The sequence below is a fragment of the Trematomus bernacchii genome, unplaced genomic scaffold, assembly GCF_902827165.1.
Source record: "Trematomus bernacchii unplaced genomic scaffold, fTreBer1.1, whole genome shotgun sequence".
Lineage (NCBI taxonomy): Eukaryota > Metazoa > Chordata > Actinopteri > Perciformes > Nototheniidae > Trematomus > Trematomus bernacchii.
In genome coordinates this window covers 160,136-184,425 of record NW_022987822.1, presented here as the reverse complement: position 1 = coordinate 184,425, position 24,290 = coordinate 160,136, and the positions used below count along the sequence as shown (strand labels likewise).

The 24,290-nt window shown below is 43.5% G+C and overlaps 1 protein-coding gene across 1 annotated transcript in view; it reads right to left on the bottom strand.

The window, feature by feature from the left end:
* Positions 1–4,470: 4,470 nt before the first annotated feature.
* LOC117499313 (calpain-2 catalytic subunit-like) overlaps positions 4,471–24,290 on the bottom strand; it is a 30,114-nt gene continuing 10,294 nt past the window's right edge. Inside the window, exons 4-21 of the mRNA XM_034151650.1 lie at positions 23,361–23,494; positions 22,006–22,174; positions 21,707–21,790; positions 21,142–21,227; positions 18,970–19,035; positions 16,389–16,549; positions 14,362–14,531; positions 14,235–14,246; positions 13,580–13,791; positions 13,324–13,360; positions 12,275–12,340; positions 12,079–12,136; positions 9,931–9,995; positions 9,654–9,722; positions 8,813–8,891; positions 7,250–7,366; positions 5,316–5,374; positions 4,471–4,690 (exon numbers count right to left, since the gene is read on the bottom strand). Coding sequence (XP_034007541.1) covers positions 4,667–4,690; positions 5,316–5,374; positions 7,250–7,366; positions 8,813–8,891; positions 9,654–9,722; positions 9,931–9,995; positions 12,079–12,136; positions 12,275–12,340; positions 13,324–13,360; positions 13,580–13,791; positions 14,235–14,246; positions 14,362–14,531; positions 16,389–16,549; positions 18,970–19,035; positions 21,142–21,227; positions 21,707–21,790; positions 22,006–22,174; positions 23,361–23,494 — 1,668 coding nt within the window. The 3' untranslated portion in view covers positions 4,471–4,666. The remainder of the gene's footprint in view (positions 4,691–5,315; positions 5,375–7,249; positions 7,367–8,812; positions 8,892–9,653; positions 9,723–9,930; positions 9,996–12,078; positions 12,137–12,274; positions 12,341–13,323; positions 13,361–13,579; positions 13,792–14,234; positions 14,247–14,361; positions 14,532–16,388; positions 16,550–18,969; positions 19,036–21,141; positions 21,228–21,706; positions 21,791–22,005; positions 22,175–23,360; positions 23,495–24,290) is intronic.

Genomic DNA, 24,290 nt, shown 5'->3' with positions numbered 1-24,290 from the left:
TGTTATCCATGTTGTAATCATGTGTTATCCATGTTGTGCTTTGTGTGTTATCCATGTTGTGCTTTGTGTGTTATCCATGTTGTAATCATGTGTTATCCATGTTGTGCTTTGTGTGTTATCCATGTTGTGCTTTGTGTGGTATCCATGTTGTGCTTTGTGTGTTATCCATGTTGTGCTTTGTGTGTTATCCATGTTGTAATCATGTGGTATCCATGTTGTGCTTTGTGTGGTATCCATGTTGTGCTTTGGTGTTATCCATGTTGTGCTTTGTGTGTTATCCATGTTGTGCTTTGTGTGTTATCCATGTTGTGCTTGTGTGTATCCATGTTGTGCTTTGTGTGTATCCATGTTGAATCATGTGTTATCCATGTTGTGCTTTGTGTGGTATCCATGTTGTGCTTTGTGTGTTATCCATGTTGTAATCATGTGTTATCCATGTTGTGCTTTGTGTGGTATCCATGTTGTGCTTTGTGTGTTATCCATGTTGTAATCTGTGTTATCCATGTTGTGCTTTGTGTGTTATCCATGTTGTGCTTTGTGTGTTATCCATGTTGTGCTTTGTGTGTTATCCATGTTGTAATCATGTGTTATCCATGTTGTGCTTTGTGTGTTATCCATGTTGTAATCATGTGTTATCCATGTTGTGCTTTGTGTGTTATCCATGTTGTGCTTTGTGTGTTATCCATGTTGTGCTTGTGTGTTATCCATGTTGTGCTTTGTGTGTTATCCATGTTGTAATCATGTGTTATCCATGTTGTGCTTTGTGTGTTATCCATGTTGTGCTTTGTGTGGTATCCATGTTGTAATCATGTGTTATCCATGTTGTGCTTTGTGTGTTATCCATGTTGTGCTTTGTGTGTTATCCATGTTGTAATCATGTGTTATCCATGTTGTGCTTTGTGTGGTATCCATGTTGTAATCATGTGTTATCCATGTTGTGCTTTGTGTGTTATCCATGTTGTAATCATGTGTTATCCATGTTGTGCTTTGTGTGTTATCCATGTTGTAATCATGTGTTATCCATGTTGTGCTTTGTGTGTTATCCATGTTGTGCTTTGTGTGTTATCCATGTTGTAATCATGTGTTATCCATGTTGTGCTTTGTGTGTTATCCATGTTGTGCTTTGTGTGTTATCCATGTTGTGCTTTGTGTGTTATCCATGTTGTGCTTTGTGTGTTATCCATGTTGTGCTTTGTGTGTTATCCATGTTGTAATCATGGATCCATGTTGTGCTTTGTGTGTTATCCATGTTGTGCTTTGTGTGTTATCCATGTTGTGCTTTGTGTGTTATCCATGTTGTAATCATGTGTTATCCATGTTGTGCTTTGTGTGGTATCCATGTTGTGCTTTGTGTGTTATCCATGTTGTGCTTTGTGTGTTATCCATGTTGTGCTTTGTGTGTTATCCATGTTGTGCTTTGTGTGTTATCCATGTTGTAATCATGTGTTATCCATGTTGTGCTTTGTGTGGTATCCATGTGTGTTTGTGTGTTATCCAGGTGTGTGTGTGTTTTGTTATCCCAGGTGTGTGGTTTGTGTGTATCCCACCCAGGGTGTGTGTTTGTTATCCCTGGTGTGTGTGTGTTATCCAGGTGTGTGGTGTTATCCCGGTGTGTGTGTGTGTGTTATCCCTGGTGTGTGTGTGTGTGTTATCCATGTTGTGCTTTGTGTGTTATCCATGTTGTAATCATGTGTTATCCATGTTGTGCTTTGTGTGGTATCCATGTTGTGCTTTGTGTGTTATCCATGTTGTGCTTTGTGTGTTATCCATGTTGTAATCATGTGGTATCCATGTTGTGCTTTGTGTGGTATCCATGTTGTGCTTTGTGTGTTATCCATGTTGTGCTTTGTGTGTTATCCATGTTGTGCTTTGTGTGTTATCCATGTTGTGCTTTGTGTGTTATCCATGTTGTGCTTTGTGTGTTATCCATGTTGTGCTTTGTGTGTTATCCATGTTGTGCTTTGTGTGGTATCCATGTTGTGCTTTGTGTGGTATCCATGTTGTGCTTTGTGTGGTATCCATGTTGTGCTTTGTGTGTTATCCATGTTGTGCTTTGTGTGTTATCCATGTTGTAATCATGTGGTATCCATGTTGTGCTTTGTGTGGTATCCATGTTGTGCTTTGTGTGGTATCCATGTTGTGCTTTGTGTGTTATCCATGTTGTGCTTTGTGTGTTATCCATGTTGTAATCATGTGTTATCCATGTTGTGCTTTGTGTGTTATCCATGTTGTGCTTTGTGTGTTATCCATGTTGTGCTTTGTGTGGTATCCATGTTGTGCTTTGTGTGTTATCCATGTTGTAATCATGTGGTATCCATGTTGTGCTTTGTGTGTTATCCATGTTGTAATCATGTGTTATCCATGTTGTGCTTTGTGTGGTATCCATGTTGTGCTTTGTGTGTTATCCATGTTGTAATCATGTTTATCCATGTTGTGCTTTGTGTGTTATCCATGTTGTGCTTTGTGTGTTATCCATGTTGTGCTTTGTGTGTTATCCATGTTGTAATCATGTGGTATCCATGTTGTGCTTTGTGTGTTATCCATGTTGTGCTTTGTGTGTTATCCATGTTGTAATCATGTGTTATCCATGTTGTGCTTTGTGTGGTATCCATGTTGTGCTTTGTGTGTTATCCATGTTGTAATCATGTGTTATCCATGTTGTGCTTTGTGTGTTATCCATGTTGTAATCTGTGTTATCCATGTTGTGCTTTGTGTGGTATCCATGTTGTGCTTTGTGTGTTATCCATGTTGTAATCATGTGTTATCCATGTTGTGCTTTGTGTGTTATCCATGTTGTGCTTGTGTGGTATCCATGTTGTGCTTTGTGTGTTCCATGTTGTGCTTTGTGTGTTATCCATGTTGTGCTTTGTGGTATCCATGTTGTGCTTTGTGTGTTATCCATGTTGTGCTTGTGTGTTATCCATGTTGTGCTTTGTGTGTTATCCATGTTTAATCATGTGTTTCCATGTTGTGCTTTGTGTTTCCATGTTGTGCTTTGTGTGGTATCCATGTTGTGCTTTGTGTGTTATCCATGTTGTGCTTTGTGTGTTATCCATGTTGTGCTTTGTGTGGTATCCATGTTGTGCTTTGTGTGTTATCCATGTTGTGCTTTGTGTGTTATCCATGTTGTGCTTTGTGTGTTATCCATGTTGTAATCATGTGTTATCCATGTTGTGCTTTGTGTGGTATCCATGTTGTGCTTTGTGTGTTATCCATGTTGTGCTTTGTGTGTTATCCATGTTGTGCTTTGTGTGGTATCCATGTTGTGCTTTGTGTGTTATCCATGTTGTAATCATGTGTTATCCATGTTGTGCTTTGTGTGTTATCCATGTTGTGCTTTGTGTGTTATCCATGTTGTAATCATGTGTTATCCATGTTGTGCTTTGTGTGTTATCCATGTTGTGCTTTGTGTGTTATCCATGTTGTGCTTTGTGTTATCCATGTTGTAATCATGTGTTATCCATGTTGTGCTTTGTGTGGTATCCATGTTGTGCTTTGTGTGTTATCCATGTTGTGCTTTGTGTGTTATCCATGTTGTGCTTTGTGTGTTATCCATGTTGTGCTTTGTGTGGTATCCATGTTGTAATCATGTGTTATCCATGTTGTGCTTTGTGTTATCCATGTTGTGCTTTGTGTGTTATCCATGTTGTAATCATGTGTTATCCATTTGTGCTTGTGTGTTATCCATGTTGTGCTTTGTGTGTTATCCATGTTGTAATCATGTGTTATCCATGTTGTGCTTTGTGTGTTATCCATGTTGTGCTTTGTGTGTTATCCATGTTGTAATCATGTGTTATCCATGTTGTGCTTTGTGTGTTATCCATGTTGTGCTTTGTGTGTTATCCATGTTGTGCTTTGTGTGTTATCCATGTTGTAATCATGTGTTATCCATGTTGTGCTTTGTGTGTTATCCATGTTGTGCTTTGTGTGTTATCCATGTTGTGCTTTGTGTGTTATCCATGTTGTGCTTTGGGTGTTATCCATGTTGTGCTTTGTGTGTTATCCATGTTGTGCTTTGTGTGTTATCCATGTTGTGCTTTGTGTGTTATCCATGTTGTGCTTTGTGTGGTATCCATGTTGTGCTTTGTGTGTTATCCATGTTGTGCTTTGTGTGTTATCCATGTTGTAATCATGTGGTATCCATGTTGTGCTTTGTGTGGTATCCATGTTGTGCTTTGTGTGTTATCCATGTTGTAATCATGTGTCCATGTTTGTGCTTTGTTTGTTATCCATGTTGTAATCATGTGTTATCCATGTTGTGCTTTGTGTGTTATCCATGTTGTGCTTTGTGTGTTATCCATGTTGTGCTTTGTGTGTTATCCATGTTGTAATCATGTGTTATCCATGTTGTGCTTTGTGTGTTATCCATGTTGTTTCATGTGTTTCTGTACCTGTTGCAAGAAGAGTGCTGTCTAAATAAAGCTTATTATTATTGAGTAAATGTTCACCGCTGATAAATGATGACAGCTGTTAAAGGTTTGTGAGAGACTTTATTTGAGTTACTCAGAGTCAGTCAGGTAGTGACAGGAAGAGAAACATTATATGTGTCATGTTACATTATATGTGTCATGTTACATTATATGTAATAATGTTACATTACATTTAATCATGTTATATTACATGTAATCATGTTATATCTGGGATGAGAACTGCAGGACGCTCCAGATCAGATCATGGAAAAGTTGATCCACTGCAGGAAGAGACAGGAAGTGAGGTCACACATCAGACATGCTACTTGGGGAATAATGGATTACTGATCAGGTGACTGCATAAAATAAGTAATTAAGACTACTGCTACATTACCAGCAGGATACTGAGTTGTTGGAATAAAGATGTTATAGGTACTGAATACATTTTTTCTTTATGGTTTATACTTTATTTTAAACACATTTCTTTTTAGCAAGTATTGTGTTAAACTTAAACAGCATTGGTCATCTATTACTGTTTCTACATTTCTGATATGAAACATCTGATGTTACACTTCAGTAAAAGTCTTATGTTATTTATTTTCTGCTTTGTATTTGCGTTGCAATTGATACTGAGGTCAAAAGGAACGGGAAGTAATCAGATTACTTTTATGTTGTGATACTCAGATTACTTATTTTGTAACTAGTTATGTAATGGATTACATTGATAAGAAAGATAACTAGACATGCATCAGACAAGCACATGACGAAAACATGCATTATTCCAGTTAGTCAGCATAACTGACGATCTTTTCCATTATATAATAATGCAATGGGTCGTATCTTGGTTCTTGAGACTCTGAATGTGTGTTTTAACTTAAAAAGGTTATTAAAGGGTTACTTCCTCACCGCGTTGAAGTCGAGCTCGATGGATCCGCTCTCGTGAGGATCGAGCTTCTTGAAGATCTCTGAGGAGGAAAACCAACGTCAGCTAGTCTTATCTTCACCGTCAGTTTGTGTTCATATTTAATAATTTAAACTCATTTAAAATACTAAAGTAATGTACAAGTATCTCAAAATAGTACTTAAGTACAGTACCTTAGTAAATGTACTTAGTTACTTTACACCCCTGTTGGTCACTAACTGACTAGTCAGTTAGTGACCAACAGGGGTGTAAAGAAACTATTCACAAAAAGCTTCAGAAACAAACGCTCCTCGGTCATCACTTATCGGTCCTCCGGCACAAATAAGCGCCATGGAACGCTCATTAAGATGGTGAACAAAAATCAACTTCCAGTGGGAGCGTGGACCGAGGAAATGACGAAAAAGAGACATGAGACGCAGCCTCGGAGAGACACCTGAACAGTTAGCTTCCCATGTTAGCTCCCTCTGTTAGCTTCCCCTGTTAGCTTCCCCTGTTAGCTCCCTCTGTTAGCGCCCTCTGTAAGCTTCCCCTGTTAGCTCCCTCTGTTAGCTTCCCCTGTTAGCTTCCCCTGTTACCTCCCTCTGTTAGCTCCCTCTGTTAGCTTCCCCTGTTAGCTTCCCCTGTTAGCTCCCTCTGTTAGCTCCCTCTGTAAGCTCCCTCTGTAAGCTTCCCCTGTTAGCTTCCCCTCTTAGCTTCCCCTGTTAGCTTCCCCTGTTAGCTCCCTCTGTTAGCTCCCTCTGTTAGCTCCCTCTGTTAGCTTCCCCTGTTAGCTTCCCCTGTTAGCTCCCTCTGTTAGCTCCCTCTGTTAGCTTCCCCTGTTAGCTCCCTCTGTTAGCTTCCCCTGTTAGCTCCCTCTGTTAGCTTCCCCTGTTAGCTTCCCCTGTTAGCTCCCCTCTGTTAGCTCCCTCTGTAAGCTTCCCCTGTTAGCTCCCTCTGTTAGCTTCACCTGTTAGCTCCCTCTGTTAGCTTCCCCTGTTAGCTTCCCCTGTTAGCTCCCTCTGTTAGCTCCCTCTGTTAGCTCCCTCTGTTAGCTCCCTCTGTAAGCTTCCCCTGTTAGCTCCCTCTGTTAGCTTCACCTGTTAGCTCCTCTGTTAGCTTCCCCTGTTAGCTTCCCCTGTTAGCTTCCCCTGTTAGCTTCCCCTGTTAGCTCCCCCTGTTAGCTCCCTCTGTTAGCTTCCCCTGTTAGCTTCCCCTGTTAGCTCCCTCTGTTAGCTCCCTCTGTAAGCTTCCCCTGTTAGCTCCCTCTGTTAGCTTCACCTGTTAGCTCCCTCTGTTAGCTTCCCCTGTTAGCTTCCCCTGTTAGCTCCCTCTGTTAGCTCCCTCTGTTAGCTCCCTCTGTTAGCTCCCTCTGTAAGCTTCCCCTGTTAGCTCCCTCTGTTAGCTTCACCTGTTAGCTCCCTCTGTTAGCTTCCCCTGTTAGCTTCCCCTGTTAGCTCCCTCTGTTAGCTCCCTCTGTAAGCTTCCCCTGTAGCTCCCTCTGTTAGCTTCCCCTGTTAGCTTCCCCTGTTAGCTTCCCCTGTTAGCTCCCTCTGTTAGCTCCCTCCGTAAGCTTCCCCTGTTAGCTCCCTCTGTTAGCTCCCTCTGTTAGCTTCACCTGTTAGCTTCCCCTGTTAGCTCCCTCTGTTAGCTCCCTCCGTTAGCTTCCCCTGTTTAGTTTTCCCCTCTTCGTTCCCTGTTAGCTTCCCCTGTTACCTCCCTCTGTTAGCTCCTTCTGTTAGCTTCCCCTGTAGCTTCCCCTGTTAGCTCCCTCTGTAGCTCCCTTCTGTTAGCTTCCCCTGTTAGCTTCCTATGTTAGCTTCCCTGTTAGCTCTCTTCTGTTAGCTCCCTCACGTTAGCATTCCTCTGTTAGCTCTCTCTGTTAGCTTCCCTGGTAGCTCCCTCTGTTAGCTTCCCCTAACTCTGTTAGCGTAAGACTCACTGAACATCATCTCCAGCCTCATCAGGCAGCCCACAAAGTTGTCGAAGTCGATGGTCATGTCGGGGTCGGAGTAGCGGGCCACCAGCAGCTGGTAGATGGTGTTGTTGAGGGTGAAACCTGGAGAGAGAGCTTCATCATTATCAACTTCGTCATGCTAACACTTCAGCCACTAACCCCCGAGACTAACCTCTGAGACTCATCTTGGTGCAAAGTTGCACACAACACTCCAACCCAGTCTCACGGCCTTTCGTGTATATAATCACGACATTTAATCTATTGTATTCGTGTTCACCAACACGATTTTCCCCTTTTTTCGTGTCACACAGAACCGATTCTTAAAAGCAATGTATTTCTATTGGTAGTTATATTTCGTGCCTGCAACACGTTGTTTTTGACCGGTCGGGTCTTGGAAGACCAGAAGCTGTGTTGGTTCATAAAAACATGTTCTTACTCAATATCAAGCCACGATTATTGTTTTTATTTTAAATCGTATAATGTCGGACTTTCTTTGCCGGTCCGCGAGGAAATAAATATGAGCCTCGGAATACTGAAATCTGTATTTTTCAAATCTTTTTTTCCTTCTAATTGTTATTCTTTTCTAAATAACACACTGTTATTTACTCAACAATAACACACAATTATCCTTGTTTTTATTTATTTTGTTTAATTCTATAATCTCTGGCTTTTTGGTCGTCCGTCAGGAACTGAATTTCAAAATAAAGTCACCGGAAACAGACGTAGGCCTACAAGGGACATTTCGAGCATCATTGCGATACACACCACACACCCACTGAACTGATTACCCAAGATCCTCAGCTTGAAGCTCAGTGATTGGATGTTTTAGCCGCAATGCTCGTTGGGATATGGTGTTTATGCGATATGAAATCCAAAAAACATTTCGGAGTTTAGGATGGCCGAAGACACTACACTACCCATAATCCTCAGCTATCGTTTGGGACTACAGCCCTGTTGCTTGACAAACCCTGTGATTAATCTTCAAGCTCTGTGATTGGATGTTGGAGTGGCAGTGTGCTAAGGTTACGCCGAGCGTCAGACAACTCTTTGAAATGGAATGAAACCCACGGCAGACTATCCAAAACTGGACTCGAACGGGTCCAGCCCCCCCCCCCCTCCCCCAGAACTACACATGCTGGCTATTGTGTTTCGCAACATGTTCTATGGCACGTCTCTACTGGGAATTGTAGTTTTAAAAGACGTTTTTCCCACAATTAGAAGTTGCCAGTATTAAACTGTGTACATCCCTGGAGGTTTAGGGGATATGAAACACATTGGAGTTATCAAATTTAAAACATATAATTAATAAATGGGTGAAAATGGCTTGTGTCCATAATGGGCAGCATTAATATATACCCACATGACAGCTCATTGTTACTTTGTAATTCTACTCCACTACAATTCAGAGGTTAACCTGGTATTTTTACTCCACTACACTATTACTGAACCCACACCCTCATCTGATGCAGGGATACATATCATCTGAGGATAACTGAGGAGGAGGAGGAGGAGGAGGAGGAGGAAGAAGAGGAGTAGGAGGAACCTCACCTGCATCTTTGAATGCGACCCTCATCTCAGGAGTGCTCATCGTCCCCGAGTTATCCATGTCGTTCTGCTTGTAGATCGTCTGCAGAACATTAAGAACCTTCTCAGATAATAAAGGTCTACAGACAGTGTGCAGGTGAGTTCAGGTACCTGTGTGTACAGGTCTATAGACAGTGTGCAGGTGAGTTCAGGTACCTGTGTGTACAGGTCTACAGACAGTGTGCAGGTGAGTTCAGTTACCTGTGTGTACAGGTCTATAGACAGTGTGCAGGTGAGTTCAGGTACCTGTGTGTACAGGTCTACAGACAGTGTGCAGGTGAGTTCAGGTACCTGTGTGTACAGGTCTATAGACAGTGTGCAGGTGAGTTCAGGTACCTGTGTGTACAGGTCTATAGACAGTGTGCAGGTGAGTTCAGGTACCTGTGTGTACAGGTCTACAGACAGTGTGCAGGTGAGTTCAGGTACCTGTGTGTACAGGTCTACAGACAGTGTGCAGGTGAGTTCAGGTACCTGTGTGTACAGGTCTACAGACAGTGTGCAGGTGAGTTCAGGTACCTGTGTGTACAGGTCTACAGACAGTGTGCAGGTGAGTTCAGGTACCTGTGTGTACAGGTCTACAGACAGTGTACAGGTGAGTTCAGGTACCTGTGTGTACAGGTCTACAGACAGTGTGCAGGTGAGTTCAGGTACCTGTGTGTACAGGTCTACAGACAGTGTGCAGGTGAGTTCAGGTACCTGTGTGTACAGGTCTATAGACAGTGTGCAGGTGAGTTCAGGTACCTGTGTGTACAGGTCTATAGACAGTGTGCAGGTGAGTTCAGGTACCTGTGTGTACAGGTCTTACCAGGTATCTCTGCACCTTCTTCCACAGGGTGGCGAACTCTCCGAGGCCCAGCCTCCCGTTGCCGCTGTCCTGTCAGAGGTTCAGGACCTTCAACAGCTTTATACATGACAGGGGGCAATCTGGCCTAAACCTTATGTACCAGTATTTTTGCAGTGACAGTATTTTACAAAGATAAAGCTACAAGTTATTAATAGTATTATTAGTAGTAATAATATTATTAATAATGTTAATATGAATATGACACCGGGGGTGAGTGTCTTTATGGTTTAAAGGATACGTCCATCAGGTTCACCATGATCCTGGACGTCTCCATGCTGAAGCCGTCTGTCTTTATGTCCGTCCCTGTGGACAACAGACAGGAAGTTAGAGAATGGAGATCAGGCGACAGGAAGTTAGAGAATGGAGATCAGGCGACAGGAAGTTAGAGAAGGGAGATCAGGCGACAGGAAGTTAGAGAATGGAGATCAGGCGACAGGAAGTTAGAGAATGGAGATCAGGCGACAGGAAGTTAGAGAATGGAGATCAGGCGACAGGAAGTTAGAGAATGGAGATCAGGCGACAGGAAGTTAGAGAATGGAGATCAGGCGACAGGAAGTTAGAGAATGGAGATCAGGCGACAGGGAAGTTTAGAGAATGGAGATCAGGCGACAGGAAGTTAGAGAATGGAGATCAGGCGACAGGAAGTTAGAGAACTGGAGATCAGGCGACAGGAAGTTAGAGAATGGAGATCAGGCGACAGGAAGTTAGAGAATGGAGATCAGGCGACAGGAAGTTAGAGAATGGAGATCAGGCGACAGGAAGTTAGAGAATGGAGATCAGGCGACAGGAAGTTAGAGAATGGAGATCAGGCGACAGGCAGTTAGAGAATGGAGATCAGGCGACAGGAAGTTAGAGAATGGAGATCAGGCGACAGGAAGTTAGAGAATGGAGATCAGGCGACAGGAAGTTAGAGAATGGAGATCAGGCGACAGGAAGTTAGAGATAATGGTGTGATCAGGTGACAGGAAGTTAGAGAATGGAGATCAGGCGACAGGAAGTTAGAGAATGGAGATCAGGCGACAAGAAGTTAGAGAATGGAGATCAGGCGACAGGAAGTTAGAGAATGGAGATCAGGCGACAGGAAGTTAGAGAATGGAGATCAGGCGACAGGAAGTTAGAGAATGGAGATCAGGCGACAGGACGTTAGAGAATGGAGATCAGGCGACAGGAAGTTAGAGAATGGAGATCAGGCGACAGGAAGTTAGAGAATAGAGATCAGGCGACAGGAAGTTAGAGAATGGAGATCAGGCGACAGGAAGTTAGAGATAATGGTGATCAGGTGGCAGGAAGTTGAAGATAATGGTGATCAGGTGACAGGAAGTTGAAGATAATGGTGATCAGGTGACAGGAAGTTGAAGATAATGGTGATCAAGTGACAGGAAGTTAGAGATAATGGTGATCAGGTGACAGGAAGTTGAAGATAATGGTGACCAAGTGACAGGAAGTTAAAGATAATGGTGATCAAGTGACAGGAAGTTGAAGATAATGGTGATCAGGTGACAGGAAGTTAAAGATAATGGTGATCAGGTGACAGGAAGTTGAAGATAATGGTGATCAGGTGACAGGAAGTTGAAGATAATGGTGATCAAGTGACAGGAAGTTGAAGATAATGGTGATCAGGTGACAGGAAGTTGAAGATAATGGGGATCAAGTGACAGGAAGTTGAAGATAATGGTGATCAAGTGACAGGAAGTTGAAGATAATGGTGATCAGGTGACAGGAAGTTAAAGATAATGGTGATCAGGTGAAAGGAAGTTGAAGATAATAGTGATCAGGTGACAGGAAGTTGAAGATAATGGTGATCAAGTGACAGGAAGTTGAAGATAATGGTGATCAGGTGACAGGAAGTTGAAGATAATGGTGATCAAGTGACAGGAAGTTGAAGATAATGGTGATCAGGTGACAGGAAGTTGAAGATAATGGGGATCAAGTGACAGGAAGTTGAAGATAATGGTGATCAAGTGACAGGAAGTTGAAGATAATGGTGATCAGGTGACAGGAAGTTGAAGATAATGGTGATCAGGTGACAGGAAGTTGAAGATAATGGGGATCAAGTGACAGGAAGTTGAAGATAATGGTGATCAGGTGACAGGAAGTTGAAGATAATGGGGATCAAGTGACAGGAAGTTGAAGATAATGGTGATCAGGTGACAGGAAGTTGAAGATAATGGTGATCAGGTGACAGGAAGTTGAAGATAATGGTGATCAGGTGACAGGAAGTTGAAGATAATGGTGATCAAGTGACAGGAAGTTAAAGATAATGGTGATCAAGTGACAGGAAGTTGAAGATAATGGTGATCAGGTGACAGGAAGTTAAAGATAATGGTGATCAGGTGACAGGAAGTTGAAGATAATGGTGATCAGGTGACAGGAAGTTGACGCTCACGTTTGGAGACGATCTTGTTCATGATGGTCCTCAGTTCCACCGCAGAGATCTCCATGTCCTGGAAGAGTTTTTATTTACTTTGAGACTGATGTTTAATCTATATTTTCATACATTTCATACATGTAACATGCTGTTAGCTGTTAGCATGTAGCATATGTCCATGTTCCCACCACACAGGAAGTGATGTCATACTTACGTCCCCAGCGAGTTTGGTGAAGAGGCCTCTGAATCCTGAATCCACTTCCTCATCCAACACTGTCTCCTGCACACAATCCCCACGGCAACAATAAACGTTATTTACACAGTACTAGACATACAAACTTTATTAACACAGTACTAGACATACAAACTTTATTAACACAGTACTAGACATACAAACTTTATTAACACAGTACTAGACATACAAACTTTATAAACACAGTAATATACAACAACAAATAAATCAACAAGTTCTGTGTCACTTATATAGAAAACACTGTTTCCAAAGTTGTTATCACTAAAAACCTTATTGAATGAAATATTTCTCTCCTCTAACCCAAAGGTTCCTCAGTCCTGGTCCAGGGTTATTTCAGAGGTGTTCCCTCTGTCGTATCTGTTTGTACTTCCTCACTATGTGTTTCCCCCTCCTGATGGATCACCTGATTGTGTTCACCTGATGCCTTTCTGTTTTTCCTCACCAGCTATGTGCTGTGATTGGTCCTCCATGTATTTCAGTTCTGGTTTCCTCTTTCCTTGTCCGTCATGTGTGGAACGGAAGTGTTCATTGTCCTATTGTTTAGTTTTGCCCTGCTCTGCTCATTTCCTGCCATTAAAGGCTTTTTCTCTTGAACATTCTTACATCCTGGATTTGGGTTCACCCTGCTCTGCTCTTAATATTGACAGCAGTCCCTCTGATATAGATTTTTTTATAAAGTTAGGCTTTCTAGACCCTGACTTATACAAATAACAAAAGATCTGCAGCAATAACCAATCACCACATTCAAGTCCCTCCTCAAAACCCCCCTGTTCAGATCAGCCGACACACTGTAGGGCTACATGTTCCCTGTTACGGTCCTTTTGTACTGTCTTAAACCTTGTCTTTCCTTAGAATATTTTAGGATTTGTAAGGTGTCCTTGGGTGCTTTGAAAGACGCCTCTAAATAGAATGAATTATTGTTATTATTATTAATAATAACAGCTCAATCGAGCCTGAAATCAAATATTTTATATAAAAAACTGAGATAAGACACAAAACTGTAGACTCACATCTTCGAGTTCAGCGCTCACCGGGTCGTCACAGGGTCTGCAGACAGAAGACAGGATTAGGGGTTATGGTAACAGACACCATGGGGGTCTCTAACGGACACCATGGGGGTCTCTAACGGACACCATGGGGGTCTCTAACGGACACCATGGGGGTCTCTAACGGACACCATGGGGGTCTCTAACAGACACCATGGGGGTCTCTAATGGACATGGATGTGGGTCTCTAACAGACACCATGGGGCATCTGGGGTCTTACAGGGTCTCAGCCTGCTTCTCGGAAAACACCCGGACGCAGAAGTCTCCGTTGAGGTGCGGTTCGAAGGTGGACGGGACGATCAGGTACTCCCCTGGCGGCAGCTTGAAGCGGGTGCTGACCTCCCGCTGGTTGGTGAAAGTCTCGGACTTGGCGGTCTGGGCGTGGGTCAGGAAGAAGTTCTTGTCCAGGTGGACCTCCCTCTGTCCGTAGAACTGGGGGGGGCAGATGGAACAGCCAATGAGCATCGTCTTTAAAACCTTTCATCACCTCTAATTTCATATATCAGGTCCTAACCGACACTTCCTGCTCATCATCTCTCTAGTCCTTCATCAGGTTTTAAAGAGTTATTTTCGAACAGAAGACCTCTTAAATGTTACCCACATAAAAACCCCTGGAACAATTGATCTACAGATGTATTTACTCTTTATGGCATTAATCCTGCCTGCAGCACAGCAGTCAGTCATCTGGACTTTTCTACGTAACACTACAAACATCTCAACACTTTGTGGTGGTCGTCACTTCTAGTCTGGACTATTGTAACTTCGTATTCTCAGGCGGTCCCAATCAAATTGCAGATGATCCAGAATGCGGCTCCCGACCGTGAGATTCTTTCTTTCACATTAAACCAGAGGAGATGTTTGGGTCCAGAGCTCACCTGTTTGGGAAGCTGGAGCAAAACAGAAAACAAGGCAAGGGTACGTTAGGACCGGGATCTGTGGATACATCTCTGAATCCTTTAGATGCTTATTTATTGATCTGATCATGAAGCGATCAGTTCTCACATCATAGATGGCAAACCCGACGGTGTGCATGTCCTCTCCTTGTTTCCGGAGCTTCCTGCGGTTCTTCTGGATCAGACCGACGACAAAACTGCAGCCCACTTCTCCATCATCCGGGTCGTCGTCCTCCTCCTCCAACTTGATCACTATCTGAGGATTCATCCAGAAGGAGTCTGCATCGGAGAAACCACAGCGAGAACTCTTTAACCTGTTAAGCACCTAGCCTGTTTTTCATGTTTCAGGCTCCAAAATGACATGCCCAAAACAAATGACTACAACTTAACTTCTAAAAGGGTTATATGAATAATTTATTTTATCAAAGCAAGGTTACATCTGTGAGTTGGATGTAGAAGTGTCAGAATCAATATAGATGTTTTTATTTTAAAGACAATTCAGATTTTACATAGTAAAAAACTGTAAATTATAGTGTCCGTCCAAAAATTCTTTTTTACTTATAGTGAAAACTACCCTTGGATGATGGGTTAGTAGACTAAAAGTACAACATATAATAAGTACCCTGTATCAAGATTGATGCAAAACAAGTGACATTTGACCTTTTTAGAGAGGTTTAGCCAAAACCACCTCTGAGGTGATTTGGGTGAAAATGTTTTTTTTTTCATATCTCTGGCCCCCCTTGGTCGATTTTGATGGTTGACACCTCTTTCTGACCGTTAGAGCCAATAGAATCGAAGGGGGAGGGGGTTCCCGCATGCAGGTTTGCACCAGAGTGAAGCGATCTCTCGCTCTGACATTTGGAAACGAAAAAGCAGTTTTATTGCTTATGGATTATCAGAAATCATTTCAAAGAGGGCACAGATACATTGGATTAACCTATGGATTAACTGCAGCATCGTTTTTTTATCGTTTTAATGCCATTAAAGACCAGTTTTGACCAAGGTAAGCCATGTTAGCGTTTTTAGCTACCTAGCGCCACATGTTTTGATGTACGCTTTCGTTTATAGCGTCGCAAATGTTTATCACTGAGTGTTGAGGTGGGCACCCCCAGATTCTGTGTCTCCAGGAGATGCTAATCGAGGGGTTGGCTGTGCATCTAGGATAAGTAATAAGGGAGTTATTGTGAGTTTAGGTGCAGTGATAGGTTACATTTTTTCGCTCGTGGCTAATTCAGAGGCTGAGTGCATTGTGGGTTTTTTTTGGGAATTTTTTTTTAAAAGATCAGTTAGCTGAGTTTCTTCTCGTTACATGGATATAAAACATTCATAGTTTATTAAATATTAAGATTCCTTAGACGTTGTTTCCTGCAAATGACGCGTTTATCCGCCCGGTACCGGGGGGGCGGTGCGTAACAGGTTAAACCTCCTACTTCCACAGAAATACCCACATCTGATCGAGAGGTGTCAAACCCAGCGTTTACAGTGAGGAGGACCACGTCCTGTTACAGTGAAGGGTTAGTCCTGTACTCACAGGGGTTACACTGAAGGGTTAGTCCTGTACTCACAGGGGTTACAGTGAAGAAGGGTTAGTCCTGTACTCACAGGGGTTACAGTGAAGAAGGGTGAGTCCTGTACTCACAGGGGTTACACTGAAGGGTTAGTCCTGTACTCACAGGGGTTACAGTGAAGAAGGGTGAGTCCTGTACTCACAGGGGTTACAGTGAAGAAGGGTGAGTCCTGTACTCACAGGGGTTACAGTGAAGAAGGGTGAGTCCTGTACTCACAGGGGTTACAGTGAAGAAGGGTGAGTCCTGTACTCACAGGGGTTACACTGAAGGGTTAGTCCTGTACTCACAGGGGTTACAGTGAAGGGTTAGTCCTGTACTCACAGGGGTTACACTGAAGGGTGAGTCCTGTACTCACAGGGGTTACACTGAAGGGTTAGTCCTGTACTCACAGGGGTTACAGTGGGTCTGGGGGGTCACAGAGGGTCTGGGGGGTCACAGTGGGTCTGGCGGTCACAGAGGGTCTGGGGGGTCACAGAGGGTCTGGGGGGTCACAGAGGAACTTGGGGGTCACAGAGGGTTAGGGTTCTGTACTCACAGGGGTCACAGAGGGTTAGGGTTCTGTACTCACAGGGGTGGTTCCTGCAGCCTCCGGCGGTGGACCCTTTCCTCCAGCTGCCGTCTAACTTGGTGACGCTCCAGTGTTTGACGGAGTCGTCGTCGATGGTGTCGGGGGTCAGAGTGCAAACCTCCACCCGAGAGTAGTGACGCAGGAAGTCGGTGTAGGACATCCTGCAGAGAGAGGGAAGAGCTCTGTATAAATATACCGGTACCACTTTACAATAAGACTACCCTTATCAAGGATTCATAAAGGGTTTATAATTAGGTTATTAATTAGGTTGTAAACACTTTATCAATCATTAAGAACCGTTTATAAACCAGTTCTAACATAGTTGCCATACATCAACACAGGCTCACTATTTGGCAAGATGACTAAGCCTTATATTGGCTACCTAGCTTACTTCGTCTTTTTCATCAGCCAGCATCCTTGGTATCTGTTGTTCACTGAGTGGATTCTCCCCCTTCCATCTTGATGTTTCTTGGCATCTCTTTATGACCATTTATTTATGAGTTACTAACATTTAAAACTGCCAAAAGGGACTCTTATTGTAAAGGGTAAAACACATTCTCATTTATTAATGAGTTACTACCATACATGGCAGTGACTGCTGCTGTTAGCTTCCTGTCTCTCTGCTAGCAGCTCCGTGATGCTACATGGGCTCTGCCTGCTCAACTCATCCGGGGAACATAACTTGAACTCGGCCGTCTTTGTTGTGCTGGTGCCTTGTGGACTATTCTTCATGCTTATATCGGACTATTGTGACTCGCTCTGCGGTTAAAACAGACATTTACAGTAAGTGAAATGCGAGTACTTTATTTATGTGTTTATGATTTTAATCAGCTACGTAATGAATGTTAAAGCTTGGGTTAGCGTGTAAGCGAGTTGTAGATACATCTGTGCTAACGATGCTGATCGTAGCCTCCAAGTTAAAACATAATCGAGAAGTGTTAAGTGTTAAGTGGGATAATACAAACGGCTTCTGTTTGAGGAAGGTAAAATAAGGTCATCCTTGTAACTTAGAGAGATAGTTTATTAGGAAGGTAACTTTATGCATCGCTAAGGTTCATTTAAATTCGCTATGCTCGATTATGTAGACAAGCTAACGTCAAAGTAGTGTTGAAGAGAGGCGTAGTGTATGTGAAATCAACCTCACAATAAGATGTGTGTATATTACAAATAATAATGTCATATTTCAAGATGATTACTTAGATATTACAATATGGTTGGTTGAGCTGAAATTCATTATTGAGCTTACACGTTAACGTCACAGTCATCTGAAGAACGAACCCAAACCTTGTTCTTTTTATTAATTGTATTACCAAATTGGTATCAAATAAATAGTAAGCATTGGTAATACCAATGCTGATAAAGTAAACTATTTTATTTGAGTATTTGTGTCTGGGAGAAGGTACTGTACCCAGTTCCTATGTTCGGCAGTTATAGACTGGGCTTTCTTGTAAAAGAGAATTTTAAAAAATCATCAATATGGACCATTCCTGTATAATTATCCTTACATTATGTTATACAATGCACCTAATAAACAAGTATGGCATTTTGAAACATCATGTGCAACCATTTTTACTGTAATTTGTGTGCATTTTGTTGTTAACTAAGATGATGTTATGATTTATTTGTTGTTAGTATGCACGTGGACGCTTTGGACATACCTGGAGAAGGAAGAAATGGGTCTTCGGAATGATGGGAGTTAAAGACAAAAGGTGGAGACTAGTGTTGAAACTAGTGGAGAAACGATCAAGATGCCACCGTGTCCCTCTGATTGGACGGCATGTTAAGTCAGGAAGTAGCATCATGAGTGATGAGTGGAGGGCATACAGGAGAGTGCTGAGTAACATGGGGTACAACCACTACACCATAAACCACAGCAGGTCGTTTGTGAACCCCCAGACGGCAGTCATACCCAACATATAGAAAGAGCTTGGTCGACCGTCAAAGGACATGTCCGTAGACTGAGAGGAAACCGTACAGAGAGTTTGTTGGAGGAACACCTCAAGGTTCTTGAATGGTCATCTTGGCTTGGCTCTGCTCACCCTGATGGACTGCTTGGACGCTTGTTCAAGAATATACACAAAGCCTTTCCAGTCTGAGTACCATTATGTCTCACCAAGTCTTTCATTTATGTCTGAGAAAAGCTTTTATGTTTAAATATGTGTATCAGTCATACTAAATAGTCATTACTTTGAGCCAGTGGCGTAGCCACCATAGGGCCAGGGTGGGCCCAGGCCCACCCAGTTTACTCATTGGCCCACCCTGAGAAAGCTTCAGTGTCATTTTTTTGTAAAAAAAAAAATGTATTCACCCATTGAGATTATCCAAGCATTCAAAGTGAAATTCAAGTGAACAAATATCGAGTTGAATTAATGTTGTACGTGTTTTATCCTCTGAACCGAACTCATTTATTACATATATATTTTTTGATATTCTTACTCTCACTGTTAAAATAAACCTACTATTACAATTATAGACTGTTCATTTCTTTGTAAGTGAGCAAACTTACAAAACCTCCAAGGAATCAAATACATATTTCCTCCACTGCACATAAATACTAACATATGTGTGTTCATGTCCTCACCAGAACTCGCCGTCCTCTGCGTTGGCATGTGGACAATCTCCCTGCACATTGTTCCACTCCATCGATCTGTGCGAGGACAAAGATTTGAATGACACTGAGTTTGTCTCAGAACATGAAAACATGAGCCCAAGCTTAACGTGGAAATGAAAGGACATAAAGGAGTTCTGTGAGGCTTCAAGAAAACCAACAGAAATGTCTTCACTGTCCGAGCCACCGCTCTCCATCTCATTTCAACTGACCTCTTCTGGAACTCATTTACTAGAACATACTGGAAGACCGAGGGACTGAAAAACCTTTCTCAGTAAACATACATGTGTGTCTGTGTTGTGGTGTGTTTGGGTCATGCTGTGTGTTGGTGTGTTTGGGTCATGCTGTGTGTTGGTGTGTTTGGGTCATGCTGTGTGTTGTGGTGTGTTTGGGTCATGCTGTGTGTTGGTGTGTTTGGGTCATGCTGTGTGTTGGTGTGTTTGGGTCATGCTGTGTGTTGTGCTGTGTTTGGTGTGTTTGGGTCATGCTGTGTGTTGTGCTGTGTTTGGTGTGTTTGGGTCATGCTGTGTGTTGTGGTGTGTTTGGGTCATGCTGTGTGTTGTGCTGTGTTGGTGTGTTTGGGTCATGCTGTGTGTTGTGCTGTGTTTGGTGTGTTTGGGTCATGCTGTGTGTTGGTGTGTTTGGGTCATGCTGTGTGTTTGGTGTGTTTGGGTCATGCTGTGTGTTGGTGTGTTTGGGTCATGCTGTGTGTTGTGGTGTGTTTGGGTCATGCTGTGTGTTGGTGTGTTTGGGTCATGCTGTGTTTGGTGTGTTTGGGTCATGCTGTGTGTTGTGGTGTGTTTGGGTCATGCTGTGTGTTGTGGTGTGTTTGGGTCATGCTGTGTGTCTGTGTGTTGGTGTGTTTGATGTGTTTGGGTCATGCTGTGTGTCTGTGTGTTGTGGTGTGTTTGGGTCATGCTGTGTGTCTGTGTGTTGTGGTGTGTTTGGGTCATGCTGTGTGTTGTGCTGTGTTTGGTGTGTTTGGGTCATGCTGTGTGTTGGTGTGTTTGGGTCATGCTGTGTGTTGGTGTGTTTGGGTCATGCTGTGTGTTGGTGTGTTTGGGTCATGCTGTGTGTTGGGTGTGTTTGGGTCATGCTGTGTGTTGGTGTGTTTGGGTCATGCTGTGTGTTGGTGTGTTTGGGTCATGCTGTGTGTTGGTGTGTTTGGGTCATGCTGTGTGTTGGTGTGTTTGGGTCATGCTGGGTGTTGTTGTTTTTGGGTCATGCTGTGTGTTGTGGTGTGTTTGGTGTGTTTGGGTCATGCTGTGTGTTGTGGTGTGTTTGGGTCATGCTGTGTGTCTGTGTGTTGGTGTGTTTGATGTGTTTGGGTCATGCTGTGTGTCTGTGTGTTGTGGTGTGTTTGGGTCATGCTGTGTGTCTGTGTGTTGTGGTGTGTTTGGGTCATGCTGTGTGTTGTGCTGTGTTTGGTGTGTTTGGGTCATGCTGTGTGTTGTGGTGTGTTTGGGTCATGCTGTGTGTTGGTGTGTTTGGGTCATGCTGTGTGTTTGGTGTGTTTGGGTCATGCTGTGTGTTGGTGTGTTTGGGTCATGCTGTGTGTTGTGCTGTGTTTGGTGTGTTTGGGTCATGCTGTGTGTTGTGGTGTGTTTGGGTCATGCTGTGTGTTGTGCTGTGTGTTGTGCTGTGTTTGGTGTGTTTGGGTCATGCTGTGTGTTGTGGTGTGTTTGGGTCATGCTGTGTGTTGTGCTGTGTTTGGTGTGTTTGGTGTGTTTGGGCTATGCTGTGTGTTTGGTGTGTTTGGGTCATGCTGTGTGTTGTGGTGTGTTTGGGTCATGCTGTGTGTGTTGGTGTGTTTGGTGTGTTTGGGTCATGCTGTGTGTTGGTGTGTTTGGGTCATGCTGTGTGTTTGTGTGTGTTTGGGTCATGCTGGGTGTGTGGTGGTTTGGGTCATGTGTGTGGTGGGTGTGTTTGGTGTGTTTGGGTCATGCTGTGGTGTGGTGTGTTTGGGTCATGCTGTGTGTTGTGGTGTGTTTGGGTCATGCTGTGTGTCTGTGTGTTGGTGTGTTTGATGTGTTTGGGTCATGCTGTGTGTCTGTGTGTTGTGGTGTGTTTGGGTCATGCTGTGTGTCTGTGTGTTGTGGTGTGTTTGGTCATGCTGTGTGTCTGTGTGTTGGTGTGTTTGGTTACCCGTCGCTCCAGGGCCCGGTCCACTCCACTTGACCCCAGGGGTTTCTGATCCTCACCAGTTTCTCCTGGCGCCCCCGGTAGTTCACCTGAAGGAAAACACATTGTTTAGTTTCATCTCCTTTCATCGCTCCTCTTCCAGTCGGGGGTCGTGACCTCACCTCCACGGGTTAGGTGTCAGTGGAAGGGTTAGGGTTAGGTTTAGGTGTCAGTGGAAGGGTAGGGTTAGGTTTAGGTGTCAGTGGAAGGGTAGGGTTAGGTTTAGGTGTCAGTGGAAGGGTTAGGGTTAGGTTTAGGTGTCAGTGGAAGGGTTAGGTTTAGGTGTCAGTGGAAGGGTAGGGTTAGGTTTAGGTGTCAGTGGAAGGGTAGAGTTAGGTTTAGGTGTCAGTGGAAGGGTTAGGGTTAGGTGTCAGTGGAAGGGTAGGGTTAGGTTTAGGTGTCAGTGGAAGGGTTAGGGTTAGGTTTAGGTGTCAGTGGAAGGGTAGGATTAGGTTTAGGTGTCAGTGGAAGGGTTAGGGTTAGGTTTAGGTGTCAGTGGAAGGGTAGGGTTAGGTGTCAGTGACCTCACCTCCACGGCACCGGTCAGAGAGTAGGCGTGTCCTTTCACAAGTTTCTGACGAGTGACAGCCTCTGAGTCTGAGGCGCTTGTGATCTGCAACCCACAACAACAGGGACGGCTTAGTGAAAATCACAACCTTGATCTATAACTCTAACCGTTAGGGTTTAGGGTTAGGGTTAACCCTAACCCTCATCTAAATATTTCAGTTTTATTATTTGATATAAGATATCACCATTCCTGGAAGAAGAAACACCATAAGAACAACTTAAATGACAATCAAATCCTTGAGAATAAAGGAGATAACTCGCGTCGATGGAGCAGCCCATCAGGGCTCCGGCCTCCAGCGCCTTCTTCATGATCTGGAACAGGTTTGAAGGGGGGCGCTGCAGGTCGAAGTTCTCAGCGATGCCTCCAGTGAAATCCTCAAAGCCCTCCATGGTGGATCCGCCAGACAGAGCTTCATAGCAGCCGCACACCCTGTGACAGAAAGCAGCAGATACTACGACTGATCGAACACTACGGTTTATCCTCAGTGTACTACCCAGAGGTACATTTATTCAAGTACTGGACTTAAGTACAATTCGGAGGTACTTGTACTTTACTGGAGTATTTCCATGCTATGCTACTGTGTACTTCTACTCCACTATAGTTCAGAGGTACGTGGTGTACTATTACTCCACTACATGTATTTAATCCCTTTAGTTACTTTACAGATGTGGATGAATGATGTGAAATCTAATCAAGTGTTACGGAGCGTCCACACAGCAGCGTTAAAAAAATCTTGGAGGTGGGCGTATCTGAAGCTTGGGGATTTTTTGCGAGCAACGCGACCAACAACCAATCACATGAATCTCCCGCCCCCTGACATACAAAGCAAAAAAGTTTGAAGTAAACTGGATATAAACTCCCCAAACAGGCGAAAACCTACCACTGTCTCTGCCACCTCCCTCCATGCCTGGCTCCTCCGGTTTGTATCCCGGTAGGTAAATAGGGACTGGTCATAAAGCACCGGGTGATTCCCTACCGCTCATTTCTCCTCCATGTTTTGGAATATGAGGAAATGACCTGTGGTATGTCTCTCCCAGCATACACGCCGTTTGATTGGCTAGCGCTTGAACTGTCAGATTTGCATAAACGGGATTTGATTGGCTGACGCTTCCACCTCAGCTTCAAAAGTTGAACATTGCTCAACTTTTGAATCCTGAGATGCCTGGAAAGCTCCGCTCTGCTTCCCACAATGCAGTTCGGCAAAAAGTGAGGCAAAGTGACGTCACCCCATTCAAAGTGAATGGGTAGAAGCGTTGGAAGATTTTTTGAACGCTGCTGTGTGGACGGGCCGTTAAATCAGACTTTAGTTCCACCTGGAGTAAATTCACAAGCTACCCTGCAGTATACAAAGTCATTCAAACTAGCTGCACCTTTACCAGCTTTGAGAACACTTTCATGATCAATCATTATAAAACATATCATATATATTATTCTGAAATGGACCAATCTGCACAATGACTACTTTTACTGTCACTACTTTCACTAGATTTCGTCTCTTACTTGGCGTCGGCTCTCTCCAGCAGTGTGTGTGTGTGTGTGTGTGTGTGTGTGTGTGTGTGTGTGTGTGTGTGTGTGTGTGTGTGTGTGTGTGTGTGTGTGTGTGTGTCTCTCTTACTTGGCGTAGGCTTTCTCCAGCAGAGCGCTCCAGAACTCCCTCCCCTCAGCAGAGTGAACGAACAGCAGCTCTCCGTCTTTCACCGGCAGCCGGTCGTCGATCACAACGTCCACCCACTCCCCGAACTGCCAGAACTACACACACAGTGAAGACTTTTACTTTGAAAATCCCCACTCCCCGAACTGCCAGAACTACACACACAGTGAAGACTTTTACTTTGAAAATCCCCACTCCCCGAACTGCCAGAACTACACACACAGTGAAGACTTTTACTCTGAAAATCCCCACTCCCCGAACTGCCAGAACTACACACACAGTGGAGACTTTTACTTTGAAAATCCCCACTCCCAGAACTGCCAGAACTACACACACAGTGAAGACTTTTACTTTGAAAATCCCCACTCCCAGAACTGCCAGAACTACACACACAGTGAAGACTTTTACTCTGAAAATCTCTCCTAATGAATCATTCTTTCTGCTTTCAGCTTTACACTCTGCTCCAATACAGGAACAAGAACAACCCTCCTCTATGATCCTCACTATTCTTTGGGTTTTTAAACCTGCAAGTTGTTTAACAGTTGAGCCCTGAGCCTGTTTTTCAGGTCTCAGGCTCGAAAATGACATTCCCAGAACAAATGACTATATATTCACTTCTAAAAGGGGTAAATTAATGATAAGCCTGTGAGTTGGATTTAGAAAAGTCAGAATCAATATAGAATTTGTTTATTTTAAAGTAAATTCAGATTGAACACGGTAAGAAACTGTAAATGATAGTGTCCGTCCAAAAGAAAAACATTACTTATAGTGAAAACTACCCTTGAATGATGGGATAGTAGACTAAAAGCTTTAGGAATCCAAAGTACAACATATAATAAGTACCCTGTATCAAGATTGATGCAAAACAAGTGACATTTGACCTTTTTAAGAGAG